This window comes from Stegodyphus dumicola, chromosome 12 (genome assembly GCF_044657685.1).
Source record: "Stegodyphus dumicola isolate Sdum_Otavi_A_Nest chromosome 12, ASM4465768v1".
NCBI lineage: Eukaryota > Metazoa > Arthropoda > Arachnida > Araneae > Eresidae > Stegodyphus > Stegodyphus dumicola.
The window spans coordinates 77,640,795-77,660,071 of record NC_140779.1 but is presented as its reverse complement, the minus strand read 5'-3'; the positions used below and the strand labels follow the sequence as shown (position 1 = coordinate 77,660,071).

The 19,277-nt window shown below is 33.1% G+C and overlaps 1 protein-coding gene across 1 annotated transcript in view; it reads right to left on the bottom strand.

Annotated features, from left to right (window-relative positions):
- The window catches only part of LOC118181816 (transforming growth factor beta receptor type 3-like), a 116,307-nt gene that overhangs the window by 34,086 nt on the left and 62,944 nt on the right, over positions 1 to 19,277 (bottom strand). The window contains exons 13-14 of the mRNA XM_035351020.2: positions 13,207 to 13,303; positions 9,402 to 9,591 (exon numbers count right to left, since the gene is read on the bottom strand). Of these exons, the coding sequence (XP_035206911.1) occupies positions 9,402 to 9,591; positions 13,207 to 13,303 (287 nt within the window). The remainder of the gene's footprint in view (positions 1 to 9,401; positions 9,592 to 13,206; positions 13,304 to 19,277) is intronic.

Genomic DNA, 19,277 nt, shown 5'->3' with positions numbered 1-19,277 from the left:
TTTGTTTCGTTTTTAAAATGAGTTTCTTAAATAATTTAAAGAAAAGTGATTTAATAATAATTGTGAAACAGATTGGACAGACTGTTCCAGAAAATGCTAAAAAAGCTGACATTAGAAAAATTATCGAAAATTCTGATGTTTTCAAAACGAACGTTGAATTTGTTCGTCGCATTTCTTTCAACGCGCGGATGCGTAAAGCATACCTTACGCATAGCCGAAATTAGAAAATTGCAACCAGAAAACTATTTGATTTGTATTCGTGATATTTATAATGACGAGGAATTTGATTTAAATCATATCAAAGACGGAGTACACCGAAATTAAATACTACATTTAGTAAGGAATTATAAGCCGAATAAAATAAAAACATCTGCCCTGAAGATAACGATAGTGTTGACAAATCAACTTCCAGTTCATTGCGCGTCACGACGTCCCCCCCCCCCCGCGCAGAGCAGCGTGAAATTGATAAACAGATTTCAGAACGGTTAGATAAACAAAGAATATGCCTTTATCCATTTTTTGTAGCAATTCGTTTTTTGTTTGATGGACATCGAAACATACTTTCGTTTTTTAGATCCTTTGGGAGCTCCAGCATCGGAAATTCTATTTGACATAATCGAAAGTTCAAGCTTACTTTTAGAAAATTGCTCTTACAGTCTGCAAAAAATAATAAGCCGGATACAATTCGAAGATTAAAGAACAATGCAATCATCAACATTAACTGAAATAGATAATTAGATAATTTTAGCTTATACCGTCCGTTATATATTTAACGCGCACGCGAAAACGTATTCTGCACTTGCGCAGACGCATATGCGCAGTGGTAAATGTCTTGCGCGCACGAGTAAAACGCCTATGCGCATGCGTCAATGCGGTGCATGCGCAGAAAGATTTTAGCTTTGAGGTCCGGATTATAGATCATTCCGGATTATGGGTGTCCGAATTAACGACTTTTGACTGTATTAATTTTTTAATTGATACCGGTAGTGATTGTTCCTTAATTCCAGCCTCAAGATCTGATAAACTGACTACTCCTATTCAAACTTTTCTGGCTGCAAATGGTACTCAGATATATGTATATAAACAAAAGTTATTATCTTTAGATTTAGGTTTAAGAAAACAGTTTGTTTATCCTTTTTATGTATGCAATGTTCAAACTGCTATAATTGGTGCAGATTTCTTACATTATTTTAACCTATAACCAGATCTTCGAAATTGTCGCTTAAACGATACTTGCACCAAATTAAATTCTTATGGTATTTTATATGTTGCTAGTATATATTCAGTGAAATCTGTAATTTGCAATGATCATTATGCTAAGTTGTTAAATGAATTTCCTCGTATTGTTCAAGCTCCCTGTGCAAACCAAATTGTCAAACATTCAGTTCAGAATCATATTGAAACTTTTGGCCCTCCCGTTTTTGCCAAACCACGTCGGCTTGCACCCGATCGTTTGAAAATTGCAAAAATGGAATTTCAACATCTGTTAGATTTAGGCCACATTTGCCCATCCAACAGCAATTATGCTTCAGCATTGCATATGGTCCCTAAAAAAGATATGAATGATTGGCGTCCTGTCGATGATTTTAGGGCCCTTAATGCTCAGACTAAAAAGGACAAATATCCAATCTCTAGTATTATTGATTTCACAAGTGAACTCCATGGGTCCATAAAACTGCTATCTGCACACCATTTGGACTTTTCGAGAGTACTCGGATGCAATTTGGTTTGTGCAATGCATCAAGTACTTTTCAAAGGTTTATCAATGAAGTGACGAGAGGTTTAACCGGTGTATATGCATTTATTGATGATAGTTTGATTGCCTCTAAAAGCCACAAAGAGCATATTAACAATCTGCGAGCTCTCTTTCAAAGGTTAGATCATTATGTTTTAGCAATCAAACCCTCAAAGTGTACATTTGGAGTTCCTACCTTAGATTTCTTAGGATATAAAGTCTCTAAAGAAGGTATTTCTCCCATTCCAGATCGAGTTGATGCCATTTCTAAATTTCCTAGACCAACAAGCTTAACACAGCTTCGCAGATTTCTTGGCCTATTCAATTTTTATCACAGATTTGTGCCACATGCAGCGCACATTTTGTCCCCTTTAATTAAGCTTCTCGAAGGTCATTCTAACAAAAAGAAATCATTCCGTCCAACTAAGAAGACTGAAAATCCTCTTCCGTGGTCTGAGGATGCCGAAAAGGCATTTTTAGCAGCTAAAGAAGCTCTTACAAAAGCTACCCTCTTAAGATATCCAATTCCTGGTGCTCAACTCAGTCTTTGGACCGATGCATCTGATGTTGCTATTGGCAGCTCTCTCATGCAACTCCAAAATGGTCAATGGGAGCCAATAGCATTCCTTTCTTTAAAACTGAATAACAGTCAACAGAAATGGTCTACATATGACCACGAAGTTCTGGCAATATATGAGTCTATCAGGAAATTTCGGCACATGTTGGAAGGTCGCAACTTCATCATATTTACCGAACAAAAACCACTAACATTCGCTTTCAGACAAAAAGCAGAAAAGTGCTCTCCTCGACAATTGAGACACCTTGACTATATCTCTCAATTTTCTACTGATATACAATATGTTAAAGGTAGGGAAAATGTTATTGCTGACACATTCTCCCGAATAGAAGTAGATTCTGTTTCTCGCTCACCTATTCTGGATTTCAAACAGTTAGCTTCGGCATAACTTGCAGACCATGAACTACAACAATTACTAACTTCTAAATCTTCTTCTTTGAAGCTCTCCAAACAGTATTTTCTGCTTGAAGATATTTATCTCTATTGTGACTTCACAACTGTCCCTCGTCCTTTCATTCCCTTTTCATTTAGACCTAGCATCTTCCAAAGTATTCACAACCTTTTGCATCCAGATATATCTGCCACTTCAAAATTGATCCGCAGACGTTACATTTGGCCTAACATGCACACTTTTATCAAAAACTCTGTGAACGCTTGTGAGAAATGTCAACGTTCCAAGAAACACAAGCATACAAAATCACCCATTTCGATATTTTTACTTCCTGATGCCAGATTTTCTCATATTCACATAGATTTTATTGGCCCATTACCAATTTCTGAAGGTTATCAATATTGCTTGACCATAATCGATCATTTCACGCGATGGCCGGAAGTAATTCCTACATCTGATATGTCGGCTGAAACAACGTGTAAAGCTCTAATTAGTGGATGGATAGCTCGTTTTAGATGCCCTTCCACTATCACTACTGACCAGGGTCGGAACTTTGAATCGCATCTTTTCAGGGAGTTCACGAACCTGCTGGGCACTCATCGTATTCATACCACTGCCTATAGACCTCAATCAAATGGAATCATTGAACATTTTCATCGCCAACTGAAAAACAGCATAAAATCGTAAGAGAATCCTTGCTGGACAGAATCGTTACCTCTTATACTTTTGGGTATTAGATCTTCCGTCAAAGACGACATCCAAGCAACTTGTTCTGAGTTAGTCTATGGGACTACCTTAAGACTGCCTTCGGACATTTTGTGCTCAGATCAGCTTTCTCCGCCATCCCAGACACCAACATATGTAAATCGTTTACGATCTATCATGCAATCTCTGATTCCCATCGCAACATCAAAACACTGTTCAGAGCCTATCCATGTTCATCCATCTTTAAAATCGTGCTCTCATGTTTATTTGAGAATTGACTCAGTCAAGCCTCCTCTTCAAGAACCATACTCAGGTCCTCATCCAGTCATTGAGCGATATGATAAAACCTTTATCATCTCCGTGCACGGTAAAAATCAAACTGTTTCAATTGATCAACTCAAACCTGCATTTTTCATTAGTGATAAAACCTTTGTCCCTAACCCTAAACCTTCCAATAAGACAGACACACTGAAACCTACCATGTCACATGTTCCTAAAACTGTCACAAAATCTGGACGACATGTCAATTTCCCTCAACATCTGTCTACCACCTACTACATATAATTTATATATATTGTTATTTCTTCAGTATTTCATTATGTAGTTTAATTTATTATGTGTTTTATATTGTACCTTTTACCTTCAATATTATCACTGTATAATATAAATCCTGTATTATTTTTTGTGTATCGTTCGGTCTCCCTCCCTGGGGGGATACTCTGTGGTGTTGCCATGGAAACACCGTACGAAGTTTTGTGAGTTCTGCGCATGCCCGCATCGGATGAGCGGCAGATGGTAAGGAGAGAGCGGTGTGTATGGAGCAGGAATTTCCCTTCTCATCGGAATGTTATTATTGATGTGTAAAATAAAGATTATATATTTTATACTTGTGTCTTGCCTCACCATGGAACTCCTACAGCGTCAAAACACTAACTATAGCTGTACCCCAGAAACCGGAAGCTTTGCATTTAGTTTTTCAGTCACTTGAGAAAGCTTTCACTACTAAAAGCATACCAGTGCAGTTAAAATCAGAAGTGTTGATTAACACTAGAAGCGCCATTGGGGTCATTTTGACCTTTTTTTCCAATTTTACGCATTTTTTTTTTTTAACATACAGCTGAGCTTCAAAGCTGATATTTTTTTACTTTTTCTAAAATGTTTCCAAGTATACTATGCCAATTTTTCATATTTCTACGTTAATTATTTAAACAAATAATCGCAGATATACCTAAAACAGCCAACTGGGGTCATTTTGACCCTCATAAGAAAAACAACACTAGGAGCACTAGGCCATTCAAAACTTTGTGCAGATGATTTGTGGAACAAGAATTGAGGACCACCTGTGTTCAAAGAAACAATACGCAATCAGTTCCGTGAAATAATGCGGTATCTCAGACTCGATGTCCGAAGCACCAGAGCTGATCGTCTCACCACTAACAAATTTGCTCTCGCTTCTGTAACCTGGTACAAGCTAATGGAAAACTGTTATTTATGTTATTATCCTGGACCAGAAATAACCGTTGATGAACAATTGTTGCCTTGTAAATCAAGATGTAATAAATAAGATGTAGATTTATTCAGTATATGGCGAATGAACTGGACAAGTTTGGCATCAAATTCTGGCTAGCAACTGATGTAAAATCCAAATATGTTTTGAATGGTTATCCTTATCTAGGCAAGGATGAAGAATGACCAACTAATTTACAACTTGGGGAAAGTTCTCAAATTACTGCAACCACATCTAAACTCCGGACTCAATGTCACAACTGACAATTTTTTTACTTCTGTGAAACTTGCAGATGAACTTTCTGTGAAATAAACCACCATTGTGGAGATGATGCTTCTGAATAAGCGAAAATTACCCCCATTGCTCATGACACGTCTTTGGCACGATATTCATCTTTTGCACTGAGAAATGGAGACAAAACACTCACAATATATAGGTGCAAGAGCAGAAAGAATGTCATGATTCTGAGCACGATGCACAGTAATGTATTTGTTGACGACAGCATAAAGAAAAAACCGAACACTGGCACTTACTACAACAGTACAAAATGTGGCATTGATGTCGCAGATGAGATGCTGAGGAAATAGAGTACAAGTAGTGGAAGTCACAGGTGGCCTGTACATGTTTTTTACAACGTCCTTGACGTGGCTGAACTCAATGCGTGGATTATATTCAAAGGATCTTTGGGCACCTCTATTTCCTGTCGAGAATTTATTCTTGCACTCATGGAAGAACTACGAGTTGGTGCACTACGCAACAGATGCCCCCCCCCAATTGCTCAAATACAGACACTTAAAGGAAAGAAATGTGCATTTTAAAGTTGCAAGGGACAAAACAAGACTGTTGTCAGATGTGAGGGATGCCAGAAACCAATTTGTGGTAAATGTGTTGCTGTCACTGTCAAGCGTTCATATTGTATCACCTGTGGTAATGTATAACAAACTTTGGAAAACATTGCGTGTTTATTCTCAATTTATGTTTTTTGTAATTTTTTGCATATGTTCTTTTTTTCTCTTTTTGCATTTGTATCTTTTGTTTGTTTTTCAAAGATTTTCTTTTTATTTTTGTAATCTTACATTGAAAGATATGTGCTAATTTGCGCTAATTGCACGAAAAAAAAATTCTAAAGTATAAAAAAATAAATAAAAACCTCTAAAAACTCTTTTATGTGGTCATTTCAGCATCATTTAAATCATTTACTGTGTTTCTACTTACATTTCTTATGAGGGTCAAATTGATCCCCAATGGCAGTTCTCGGTTAGTCTGAAATTCGGCTGTTCTAGTGTTAATATATTAGGTGATAAATGTAATAATATTTTAACATATATTTCTAAACAAGAAATCACAGATTATGATAAATTAAAAACTCTAATCTTGAAAGAACTTCAGCCAACAGCGCGTGAATGTTTGAACAATTTTGAAAGTGCACAGAGACATTCATCTGAATCGCATGTTCAGTTCGCATCTCGACTCAGTGCAACTTTCAATTATTATTGTAAGTTAAGAGAGGTAGATGACTTTAAGATCTTATTGTATCTGATAAGTTGTATGAAACTCTTGAATCTAAAACCAAGGAACATATTAGTGTTCGAGAGGGCCAAAGTTGGTTCCAACCAAATCAGTTGGGGAGAGAATGTTATTTATTTTATTCATCCATGGGTAAATCTTTACTTGATACCAGTAACACATGAATCGAAACTCCAGAAAATGAAAAGCTTAATTTTTCCAAAAACAATCTTAGAAAAGCTCAGAGCAATTTCAAGGATTTAGGGAAGCTTGTAAATCAGAGTAGCAGTAAACAGTACGTATTTGTTATGTATGTGGAAGTAAAGGGGAATTGTTTCATTTTGCGAGAAATTGTCTCAAACATTTAGAAAAGAAGGAAAGTTTGTCTCCAAAAAAGGTATCTGGGTTAAAGATTGAATCGGATAATGCAGCTAGAAATAAGTTAGAATTTATTGAACTGTTGATTGATGGTAAGAAAGTTAAATGTTTAATAGATTCTGGAAGTGAATTGATAGTTGTAAAGAAATCTCTTTTTCCGAATAAATTATCAAGTGGATGTATAGAACTCAAAAGTTCGTTTGGTCACGTGGTTAAAGCAGAAACGGCGAAGTTTGTTTTTTCTTTATGCGAAAGCAAAAAACAAAAAGAGATAGAAACAGCAATGCTCTCTGACCTAATAACAGAATGTGTGATACCGCCTTCGAGTCTAGCTTGCATCTCTTCTGAGGGAATGATGTTTACGCAATATGAAAATGATTCCGTCGCGTCGGAAACGAATTTTTTGTCTTTTATTTCTGCAGCCATTGAGGCAGACAGTAAAACAGATTTATCGCATGTTAAAGATGAAGGATTACGCAATAATGTTTCCACTCCTATTAATGAGTATAAACCGTTAGAAAAGCCGTGCAGTACAGACTTAAAAATGAAAGTAATATTAAAAGATGAAATTCCAGTTTCTCAGCGTTCAAGGAGAATTCCTTTTGCTAATCAAAAAATTGTTGATAATCAAATAGATGAATGGTTAAAGGATGGGATTATAAAGCCATCGTGTTCAGAATATGCTTCGCCAACTGTTTTGTGTAGAAAAAAATCGGGCAAGACACGAATCTGCATTGACTTCAGGCAATTAAATAAAAAAATAGTTAAGGATTCTTTTCCCATGGCACAAGTCGAAGAGGTTTTAGATCGTTTGGGGAAAGCAAAGATTTTTTTTCGATGTTAGACTTAAAAAATGGTTTTTATCATGTTCCAGTGAAGAAAAACTGCACTAAATATTTGGCATTTATTACTCATGCAGGCTTGTACGAATTTCTAAAAGCACCTTTTGGTCTGTGCACGTCCCCTAGTGTGTTCCAAAGATTTATTTTTAATGTGTTTAGAGATTTAATTTGGGATGACACTGTTGTCACTTACATGGACGATTTTATTATTCCAGCACGAAATGAAAAAAAGGTTTAGAAAAGTTGAAACGCGTTTTAGAAGTAACCAAAGAATATGGTTTGGAGATTAATTTTAAGGAATGCCAATTTTTGAAAAGAAAAATAGAATTTCTTGGGTATGTTATTGAGGATGGTACAATCTGCCCCTCTACTGAAAAAACCAGGACTGTTCAAAATTTCCCGTAACCCAAAAACCTTAAGCAGATTCAAAGTTTCTTGGGCCTTACTGGGTATTTTAGGAAATTTATTGCCAATTATTCAAAAATAGCGAAACCACTAAGTGATCTTCTTCGTAACGGAGCAGAATTCAAATTTGGGCCTGAACAAAAGGTTGCATTTAATAAATTGAAAGAACTTTTATCAACAAGCCCGGTTCTTCATATTTTTAAACAAAGCGCACCATTAGAATTGCATACAGACGCAAGCAGTCATGGTTTCAGTGCTGTATTGCTACAAAAGACAGATATTGGACAGTTACACCCCATTTACTTCATGAGTAAAAAAACGAGTCTCCAACAAGAGAAGCTATCTAGTTATGAGCTTGAAGTTTTAGCTATAGTAGAAGCTCTGAAGAAATTTTGGAATTACCTTTTAGGATCTAAGGTCAGAATAATTACGGATTGTGATGCTTTCCAGAAGACCATGTTTAAGAAAGATTTAACTCCTAAAGTGGCGAGATGGGCACTACTTCTAGAAGAATTTGACTATGAAATTGTTCACAGATCTGGGCAAAAAATGAAGCATGTGGATTCATTAAGTAGAAACGCTTTCATAATCTCTTTCATAATCTAATAATAAAGTGGAAGCATTGAGATGCAGAAATACTGATTACGCAGCACATGCATAGTTTAGAATGTAGATCTATAATTGAAGAGGAAGAATTCTGATTACATAGAATGTAAAAATATGGAATTCACAATGACTAAAAAACTTGGCACTTGAGGCAGATTAAATTTCATTTTTATTTAAATTGGCCACAAATCACTTAACACTCTAATTGGACCTATTTCCAGAAAATTTACATTGATACTGTTGCGAAAGAAAGAGAGCACAGGATAGTGTCCAGGCAGCACATATGTTGAAGCTTAAGTGTGCTTTTATTAAATATGGAAGATTGCTAAGAGGAAGGTTTTGGTTTAAGTCAGAAAGATTTCAGTTCTCGAAATTTTGAGTTTTAGGTTCCAAATCAGATACATCATCAGCATTACATAAGCCATGCAACTTAGATTTATCTAGAAATGATGCAATTCAGAAATGTTATTATTATTATTATTATTATTATTATTTTTAAGAACAGAGAGAGGTAATACTCAAATTAAAAATGATTAATTAAAAGGTTATTGATAAATTAAATTATAAAGCTGATTTTATATTATTATTTTTATCTTACCTATATATATTTTTTACATATTTTTTATAATACATACTTATATTTTATGTATTTTTATTTTACATATATGCATTTTATCTCACATGTATATAATAATATATGACAAAATCAGTTGGCACAAACTATACAGCAAAATTAATCAGACAAATACCTGTTTAGTTCTTAATTGTTTGTTATCTTGCATGGCACATGAACTGAAACGACAGTGTAAAAGTAGTTTTTGGTTGATAAACTCTTCACTCAGCTGAAATGAAAATCTGAATTTGTAATGTTCAGCATCAGAATCAAGATTGCTACAATGTGTTTTAGTTAAAATGTCAACACTCAGATCAGTCGGGCACCTAGAAAAATTACATTCCTCATAAGATCTAGTGAAAGATAATGAACACATATACAAATTATTATTAGAAATATCATATAAATACATAAATCATTTTAATACAGTACTTTTTTATGCATAAATAAAAAGTTAAAATCATAACTTATGTTGTTTATATCAATGACTACAATAGCAGCTAGGTTTTGCAAAATTCAAAAGGCATAGATACCAGTAAGGTTAATCAAAATAAAGTAAGAAGTTTAGATATAAAATAAGACCACTGCCTATAAAAATAGCAATCATTATCATATACTGAACATGATAAATCAATAACTATATTAATAAGCTAATAGTTAATGTATATAACTTAACTGAAAGTAGACAAGAATTTATTTAAAAGAAATGAATATGTAATCTTGTCTCAGAGAATCACTTCTCAAGAGCAAAGAACATTTCAGTAGTCATTTCATTTGCTAGAAAATTTTAATAATGCTGCAGCTAATCTTCTATGTCTAAATGATTAAATGGCACAAGATTTTCTAAAACTCCTCCAGTTTTCAAGTTTAAATAAAATGCCATCATACACAGGAACATTTTGATGTCATAAAGGGGCTTCCTTCATTTCCTCACCCTCAATTATCTTGTCTGAAAATACAGCAATATGACTTAAAGTAGATTTTCATAATCTTGTCACAGCACAATAAATTATTTCACACATCATGCGACACATTACCTGCTCACTGTGAATTTTTTTTTTTAAATTATTTATTTTGCATGCTCCATATCAATTCATTTACTTCTTTTAATGGGAAAAACTTGAAATTCTTATAATAGTTTCCATCATTCAACTGAAAATATTCAATACCGTTTACTGCTTTACAAAACCATAATTTTTAACAATCCTTTAAATTTCCTATGATTTAAGTCTTTACACTGCAGGAATTATCATAGCAAAATAAATAACAATCAAGACAATCTAATTTCTTAAAAAAATATATACAGGTAGAACTGTACACTACAGCCTGAGTAAAAACTTAAGGCCAGTAAAAATTTTTGAGAAAATGTAAAATGAAATAAAAGGGATTCAAATAATATTAATTATTAAAGTTCATTGATAAGAAATAAATGCTATAAACATAATTTTTAAACACATAATTGTGAGAAACATGTGGTTATTTACAAAGTTATTTCTGCCTGAGTAAAAACTTTAAGGCCATCAGTCATTTTTTTAAAATAAGTATAATATAATCATGTAGTTACCATTGCAACTACTAGCTTGTGACAATGCTGCAATTTTCATATTTGTCGTACCTTTCTTCGAAGTATTGGTGATCTTTGTACAGATGGCGAAAGGTAAGAAGTTAACTGATCGTGAAAGAGGAGAGATCGAAGCTTTGGCTTCAACAGGAATGAGTAGTCGTGCTATTGTGATAAAGATAGGAAGATCAAAGACTGTAGTCAACAATTTTTTTTTTTTTTTAATTTAAAGACAATTATGGTAAAAAGAATACTGGGGAAAGACCTAAAGCTTTGTCCTCGCGTGATGAAAGAAGAGTTTGCCAACTTGTATCTACTGGAATGTACTGAACCAGGAAGCTGATTCCGACGACAGGTTTAAAAGCTTGTCAAAAAATGATTTATAACACAATTACAAGGTCTGGAAGGTTCACTTATACAGCAAAATTGACTAAGCCTCAGTTACTGCAGAGACACAAAATACAGTGTTTGAACTTTGGCCAGAAAGTCATGACCTGGGACAACCAATGGATAGAAATTATTTTTTCTGACGAAAAAAAAAAAATGGAATTTGGATGGACTAGATGGCTGGAATTTCTACTGGCATGATATAAGAAATGAAAAAGAAATATTCTCCAAGTGCCAATTAGGTAGAGGGTCTGTCATGACTTGGGGCTGTTTTGCTTACAATGGTATGGGCACAATTGCATTCATTTCAGGTAGAATGAATTCACAAGGATACCAAAATGTCCTAACAAATCATCAAATGCTGAATGTCTTGCTGGAGAAAATTGGAAATATCAGCAAGACAATGCATTGATCCATTCAAGTAACAGCACAAAAAATTGGTTCCAAGTCAACAATGTTGAAACTGTGAAATGGCCAGCTAGATCACCTGACCTCAACCCAATCGAGAACCTTTGGGGTGACTTAGCAAAAAGAGTTTATGCAAATGGGAAACATTTTACATCAACAACAGAGCTGAAATCTACTATCGAAGATGAATGGTATAAAACCGACCCAACCCTTTGTCAAAAACTCGTTTCATCCATGAAAACAAGAATATTTGAAGTAATTCGAAGAAATGGCTCCTACACAACCTTCTAAGAATTTTTTATTTTTTTCTTATATATTATTTTCTATGTTGGCCTTAAAGTTTTTACTCAGACTCAAATATTCATCTGGGTGTTCTGTAATATTTTCTAATAATAAAATTTTTGCAAATTAATTTTTCTACTTTTTTTTCTTTTATTTAAGCTTAATAATTATCAATCAAATGGTACTTTAATTCCTCAGTTTAAAAGTTTCCATTTTCTCAAAAATTTTTACTGGCCTTAAAGTTTTTACTCAGGCTTTAGCAGACGAGTCATTTTCAGAATACTGCCTATTTGATTCTACAAAATCTCATTTAGATGACATTCTCATAGGTTAGGAATTCATTTTCCAGATTGTTCTTCAGTTTATGCCTCATGTTCATTGGATATCATTCATACCACAAAATCTTAGTCCTTTCTTAATCAAACATCATCTTAGTCTTTTCTTAGTCAAAATCTTAGTTTTTCAGCTTTTAATTCTGGAGACAGCCAGAAACTGAAGGAAACTTAATCAGCAGGACAGGTAAGGTAATTTAATTGAGTAATCACCTTTTTGAACTTCTCAGCCAGAAATTACAGGAAAATAAATAAGCTGAATACATAAGGTAATTTAATTGGATACTTACCTTTTTACCTCTTCATAATACATGTAATAATCTAAATGTGGTACAAACTTTATAAAAATCTTTTTTATAACTAATTCCTCAGCAAAAGTTAACCCAATTTTTTTCTTAATTGGTTCCCATTTTTCATACTACTCCACGACCACTTGTTAAACCACACAGCATCTTACATTATTGATAATAACATTCACCATTATTGTTCTTGGTTGTCTGCTGTTGAGCATCATCCGCTGCATCTTTAAATTCCTTATGTCACTCAAACACATTAAGCTTTTCCATGTATCTTCATTACTTACCACTTCTAATAGTTTCACCATTTCAAAAGCCCTTTTCTTCATTTTCACACAAAATAATATATGGTGCTTTAGAATTTGGCTGCCAACTTTAATGCTAAACTGCCCATATGCAGATATATTTCTTTCCCGCCACCATAACTAATAAATACCAAACATTGCAAGCTTATAACTTATGCATAAATTAGGTCAGCTTCAATTGAATTAAACCAGCAGCAAGACTAAATGGCCATTCAAATGCAGCATCATATTCTGCAGTTATATTGTGTATCATGGTTTATTGTTTAGAGGAAGAATACAGTTAAGTAAGCTTTTTATATAGAGTCCTTAGTATAAATTTTCCTACAATTACCTGTATGCATATACAAAATAAAATATTAATAATATTTACCCTTGTTTAATTAAAACACTTTTCTTTCCAACATTTCTTGTAAAAGCATCATTTTCTGATATCCAGCATTCATCAACAAGTATACACAAACGAGGATCTAAGAGAAAATGCATATTTTATACATTAGCAAAACAATTATACAAGAACTGTATTTTAGTAATCTAATCAATCATTCATATGATGGAATATAATATAAAATTTATCACTTCATAATATCATAAGAAAAACTAAACAAATATTTAAAAAAAACATTTTATTAGGTGGAAGTAGTTATTAGAGAAAAGTAGAAAACAAAAGTGTTATAATTTTACATACGTATATACATATATGTGTATATGCATTTTATGAACAGCAATAAGACATTCACAACTCCTGCTCAGAAGAAATTACTAGAACATTTAAAGGAAGAAAACATTTAATCCAATCACCCTTAATGAAATACTATAAATAAGTCTAAAGAATTTTAGGTTAAGAGTGTTGTAAAAAACTTATCATCAATAACAAACATTTTACTTTTCGTGAAACTATTAAAGCACTGCTAAAAGAATAAGTGTACATAACTCATTTTATAAGTTACAAAAGTGAAACAAAATTTAGCTATTGCCTAGAATTCCTCATATTCAAATGTTTACAAACATGTAAGTTGTTTCTCCACAGAAAATTATGAAAATAATTTACTCTTTATATTAATGATATACTGGCTGATTTATCTTAAAGAAATACACCACAGAAATCACATGCAAAACAATTTATACATGTTACCAGTATGAACAGAGATGGCACATTTGACTTCGAAAAAAGCACATTTTTATTTGAAATAAACATCTCAGAATGAATTTTATCAATTACAGAATGCAATTTGCACACAAAATTCTAAAAATGTTCTTATAAATCAAGCATAAAATTGTCTAACATACAGTCCACAGATCACAGTCCAACCTGCTGACAACAATTTGATTTATACAGTCAAAAGTCGTTAATTCGGACACCCATAATTCGGAATGATCTATAATCCGGACCTCAAAACTAAAAACTTTCTGCGCATGCGCCGCGTTGACACATGCGCATAGGCGTTTACGCGAGCGCGTAAGACCTTTTACGACTGCGCATATGAGTGTGCGCAAGTGCAGAATACGTTTTCGCGTGTTTATGTATAATGGACGTATAAGGTAAAATTATCTAATTATCTATTTCAGTTAATGTTGATGATTGCGTGGTTCCTTAATTTTTGAATTGGATCCGACTTATTATTTTTTGCAGACTGTAAGAGCAATTTTATAAAAGTAAGCTTAAACTTTCGATTATATCAAATAGAATTTCCGATATATATTTGTTGATATGTAAAGGATCTAAAGCGAAAGTATGTTTTGAAATTCGAAATCTGTTTATCAATTTCACGCTGCTCAGCGGGGGGATCGCCGCGGCCGGCGCGTAATGAATTGGAAGTTGATCTGTCAACACTATCCTTATCTTCAGCGCAGATGTTTTTATTTTATTTGGCTTATAATTCCTTACCAAATGTAGTATTTCATCTCGATATACTCCGTCTTTGATATGATTTAAAACAAGTTCCTCGTCATTATAATTCGCTTTCGATAGCGAAGAAAGTGACAGAGGTTATTGAAAACGAAAAAATTTCGATTGACAAATTATTCGGTGTTCTAGACACAGCAATTATAGGACTTGAACAGCGGAACTTTGTAACTGAACAACAAATTATGTCTGTTTAATAGAATTAAAGAGAAAGTATTATCACATGAAACGAAGCAAAACTTAAACAACTTACATTGAAAGAAATGTTTAATAAAGTAAACAAATAAATATTAAGCTTTTTCTTTTTGCAAATTTTGATACCCTTTAGATCATAATTGTTCTTTATTTCATAAATTACGGTTTCATATTTTTAATTTTAGAATTTCTGCATGCCATCTTACGAGATTTAAACTGATGATCTATAATCCAGAAAAATCGATAATCCGGAATCGCCGAAGTCCCGACGAGTCCGGATTAACGACTTTTGACTGTATATATATATATATATATATTTAACAGAAACCTAGGCTAGTAAAATCTTAAGAAATAAAATATCCGATGCAGTATAGTCAACCTAAGTAGCTACAAAAATCTGTCACTAGACAGGTTTGCTCATATCAAAGAAACCAGTAAAGTATTATTAAGTTAATAGAAAGTGTTGTTAAAAAAAAAAAGTTGTGGCCGGGGGGGTGACTGCTCAAGCATATTATATCTGTGGCTTGTTTTCATTAAAAATTTTAAAAAGTTCTTGTTTTGATTCAAAATCAAAAAAAAAAAAAAAAAAAAAAAAAAAAAAAAAATATCTTGAATTATCGAAAGAACAGATGATTTAGCAGACAGTTATGAAAACATTTCCAATGAAAAATTTTCAGTTTAAAAATGGAATAATTATGCTAATTTTTAGCTTAGCTCTTAAATTGGTGAAAAAAGCAGAGATAATGTCACTACATCCTAATGGCTATCTCTATAACAGAAATCACAACAATATTAAAATTCAGTTATGAGTTATTGGATTTATGCCCAATGAAAGACAATATTTTTAAAAAATATATTTTTGATGACTTAAAACTGATATCAGGATAACTTTCAGTATTTCAGAAAAAGAAATTTGCAGAAGTACATCAAATGCAGGCCCTGTGATTAAAAGAACCATATATACTTGTTATAACGGCTCTTGCATGCAAGTCAAGGTTTGATTTTACAGTATAACTTTATATATTAGAATGACAGATTGAATGAAAAAAAATCACAACCCAAAGTCCCTGCATGCCATATACAAAGACAAATTACAACAAATTTTAAAAGTAAGCAACTTTAAATGCAATGGATAATGAACTATGGGTGAATGATAAGAAGGAGGAATATGAAGAGAAAGTGAATGATTGTGATCTCAATCCTGAAATGATTAAGCATGATTATTGGAATATAGTTAAATATCAGAAAATTTTGTGTAAGTTTTATTTTTCACTTGCTTTTTACAGCAAAGTTAATTTTGTTTGATTTCTAAAACAAAGTTTACATTCTGTTTGTTCAATGAACTAAAATTTATTTACAATAACCACAGCATTTTTTTAATACACTAATGGCTATAATAATAATTATTTACATAATCTAGGTACCTAACATCATATGAAAGAAATTAAAAGTGTGAATTTTTTAAGTTTGATTTTATGATTGATTTTTAAAGGTTATAAATTGATTATATGCAAGTATATGTAAAGTAGGGACTTGCAAATCTAATGCTGATACCATAATTTAAAGGTGTTACTAAACACAACTCCATCATTCTCTGAGACTAACTTAGAGATATATCTTAAATATATATCACCTAACTACACACTTTTTTCTTTAGCATATTTTATAAAGATTAATGGACTCAATCATAGGAGATCAAAGATTTATTTACAAGAATATGACCTCTCAACTGTGTTTTGATTCAACAGCACATCAAAACTGGCCATATTAAAGACACTGAAGAGGAGAAGCCCTTCTTTGAAATAAAACAGAGATGCAAGCTTTGTGAAAAGTAATAAATGACTGAATGATTTAAAATGCATAATTATATGACTATGTATCTTGCACATTTTAACACAAAGTTTCAAGAAAGCGATTAGCATATCAATCAACTTCATGACTATGTCAAAGTTTTTATCTAAGAATTACAATAATTTCAAAAATAGCGTATTTGACAGCATATAAGACGCACCCTTATTTAGAAGGCCACAAGGAAAAATGTTTCAATAGTCTGCGTGACAGCGCGGTACCACAATAACTTAAAATGTGGTTTCTTTTAGTTCTCATGTTTCGTAAATGCCAAATAAACAATCATTGAATGCAATTACCAAACATATTTTTATTAAGAAAAATTAACAAACGGCAAGCTATTTTGAACATGATATGTAAATTTCAATAATGAATAAATGAATGAATGGCAAGCATTTAGACATAATACAAAATAAAGCAGAAACAAACAAACAAACAAAAAAACAGAGATTCAAGGAATTAGGCTTTAATCACTTTCAAAACCATAAAAATCCTTTTCACTATCATCCTCATCGAAAACGAGAATATCGTCATCACTATTGTTTTCGTCATCGCTAGTATCATCTTCTTCGAATAATGCGTCGTCTTCTGTTCCATCAAGAGCATTACTGATTCCGCACTTCTTAAAGGACTTAACAATTACTTCAGCCTTTATGTCCTCCCAAGATCTTTTTACCCACTCGCACACTTGTGAAATACAGAGCCGCTTCATTCTACCTGAGGGTTTGAGGGCGTGATATGGCTCTCCTATCCACTTGTTCCATCGTTCTTGAACTTTTTCCTTAAATGGCTTGGTCACTGATACATCTAAAGATTGCAATTGGCTAGTCAGTCCACCAGGAATGACAGCTATCTGGGATTTTAATTCTCTCGCTTTATTCTTTATGGTTTCAGTTTTATGGGCACTAAACTGATCCAAAACCACAAGAGAGGGTTTCCTTAAGAGTCCACCAGGTCGTCTCGCCCATACGTTCTGTAACCACAGTTTCATTCCAGCTTCGTCCATCCAGCCTTTTGGATGAACATGAACAATTACACCCGTTGGAAGTTTTTCTTTTGAATATGAAAAACGGCGGTAGTTTTGTGCCATCAGCACAACATGTTAGAACTACTGTATATCGGGTTTTTTCATGACCTGTGGTTTTTATGGTTATTGATTTAGACCCTTTAATACTCACAGTCTTGTTGGATGGTACATCAAATGCGAGTAAAATTTCATCCATGTTTCCTATTTGACCGAGCTCAAAAGAAGTTTTCTTGCGTGTATTTTTATAACAAACCTATGAAATGCTAGTATTTTTTCTTCATAATCTGCTGGCATTTTCTGTGCAATAGTTGTTTTTGTGCGCATTGATAAGCCTTGCCTTTTCATGAACCTGTAGCCCCAGCCCTCAGACCCTGAAAAGTTCTGATTCCCATGTTTTTCTGCAAATCCTTTGGCCTTATTGATTATCATTTTGGTTGAAACACTTATCCCAGATTTCCTGTTATCTATCACCAACATTTTTACAGCATTTTCAAGTTCAGGCCAAAATGGAGCTGGGCATCGAAGGTTATGTTTTTGTAACCTGTGTCCTTCACGTATAAGACGCAGGTAACTTTTTCGAGACCAAATTTAGGAAAAAAGAGCATCTTATATGCCGTCAAATATGGTAGTTGATTGCGAATAAGTTCATCTTATCTGATAAATTTAAAAATGAAATCACAAAAATATTTAAGGAGTCCAAGGAGCACAGTAATACAGTTTAGGATTCTGAGGAACCTTAGATGATTAGATGGAACTGATCGAAATCCAAACTGATTCTGACATGCAAACATGTTTCACATAATATGATTTGTTAACAATGCTTAAAAAATGTATTTCTTTAGATTTTTACCCAAATGAAGAAAAACAAAAATTTTCAGTTCTTGCTGTTGGGTGGCATATATTATTGCAATTAGCTGCTTTCAAGGGTATAAAACATTAAATCAAATATAAAATCTCTGAAACAAATAAAAGCCACAGGAGAAGCCACAAATTATTTGCATAAAAAAAAGCAATGTCAGACCACACTTAACATTTGGCCTGATAATGGAAAATAAATTACCAAGTAAAATAACTTTATTTGCATAACTATTAATAAGTGAATTTGTTTATCTAATTTCACCGTGCACTATTATTACACTATTATTGCTCACAGTGCACTACTATTGCTTTTATTACACTTTTTATGGAACATATGGCATTTCTTGACTCGCAAGCTGCCACTTAAACTTTTAAGTACCCTTCACATGGAAAAGTTGGGAAAGCACTGGTCTAAATCCAGAGGAATTTTATTTTATTTAACAAGAAGAAGAATTCATTTCAGACAATGGGACATAAAATAAATATGAAGTTTTTATGCGAATCATTTAAAAATTAATTTTAGGCTACTCATTTAAAAAGTTTAGTAAGCTACATCCAGAACTTTTACCAAACACAATACAGATGGCAAACTAAGAGATTTAAAAAATAC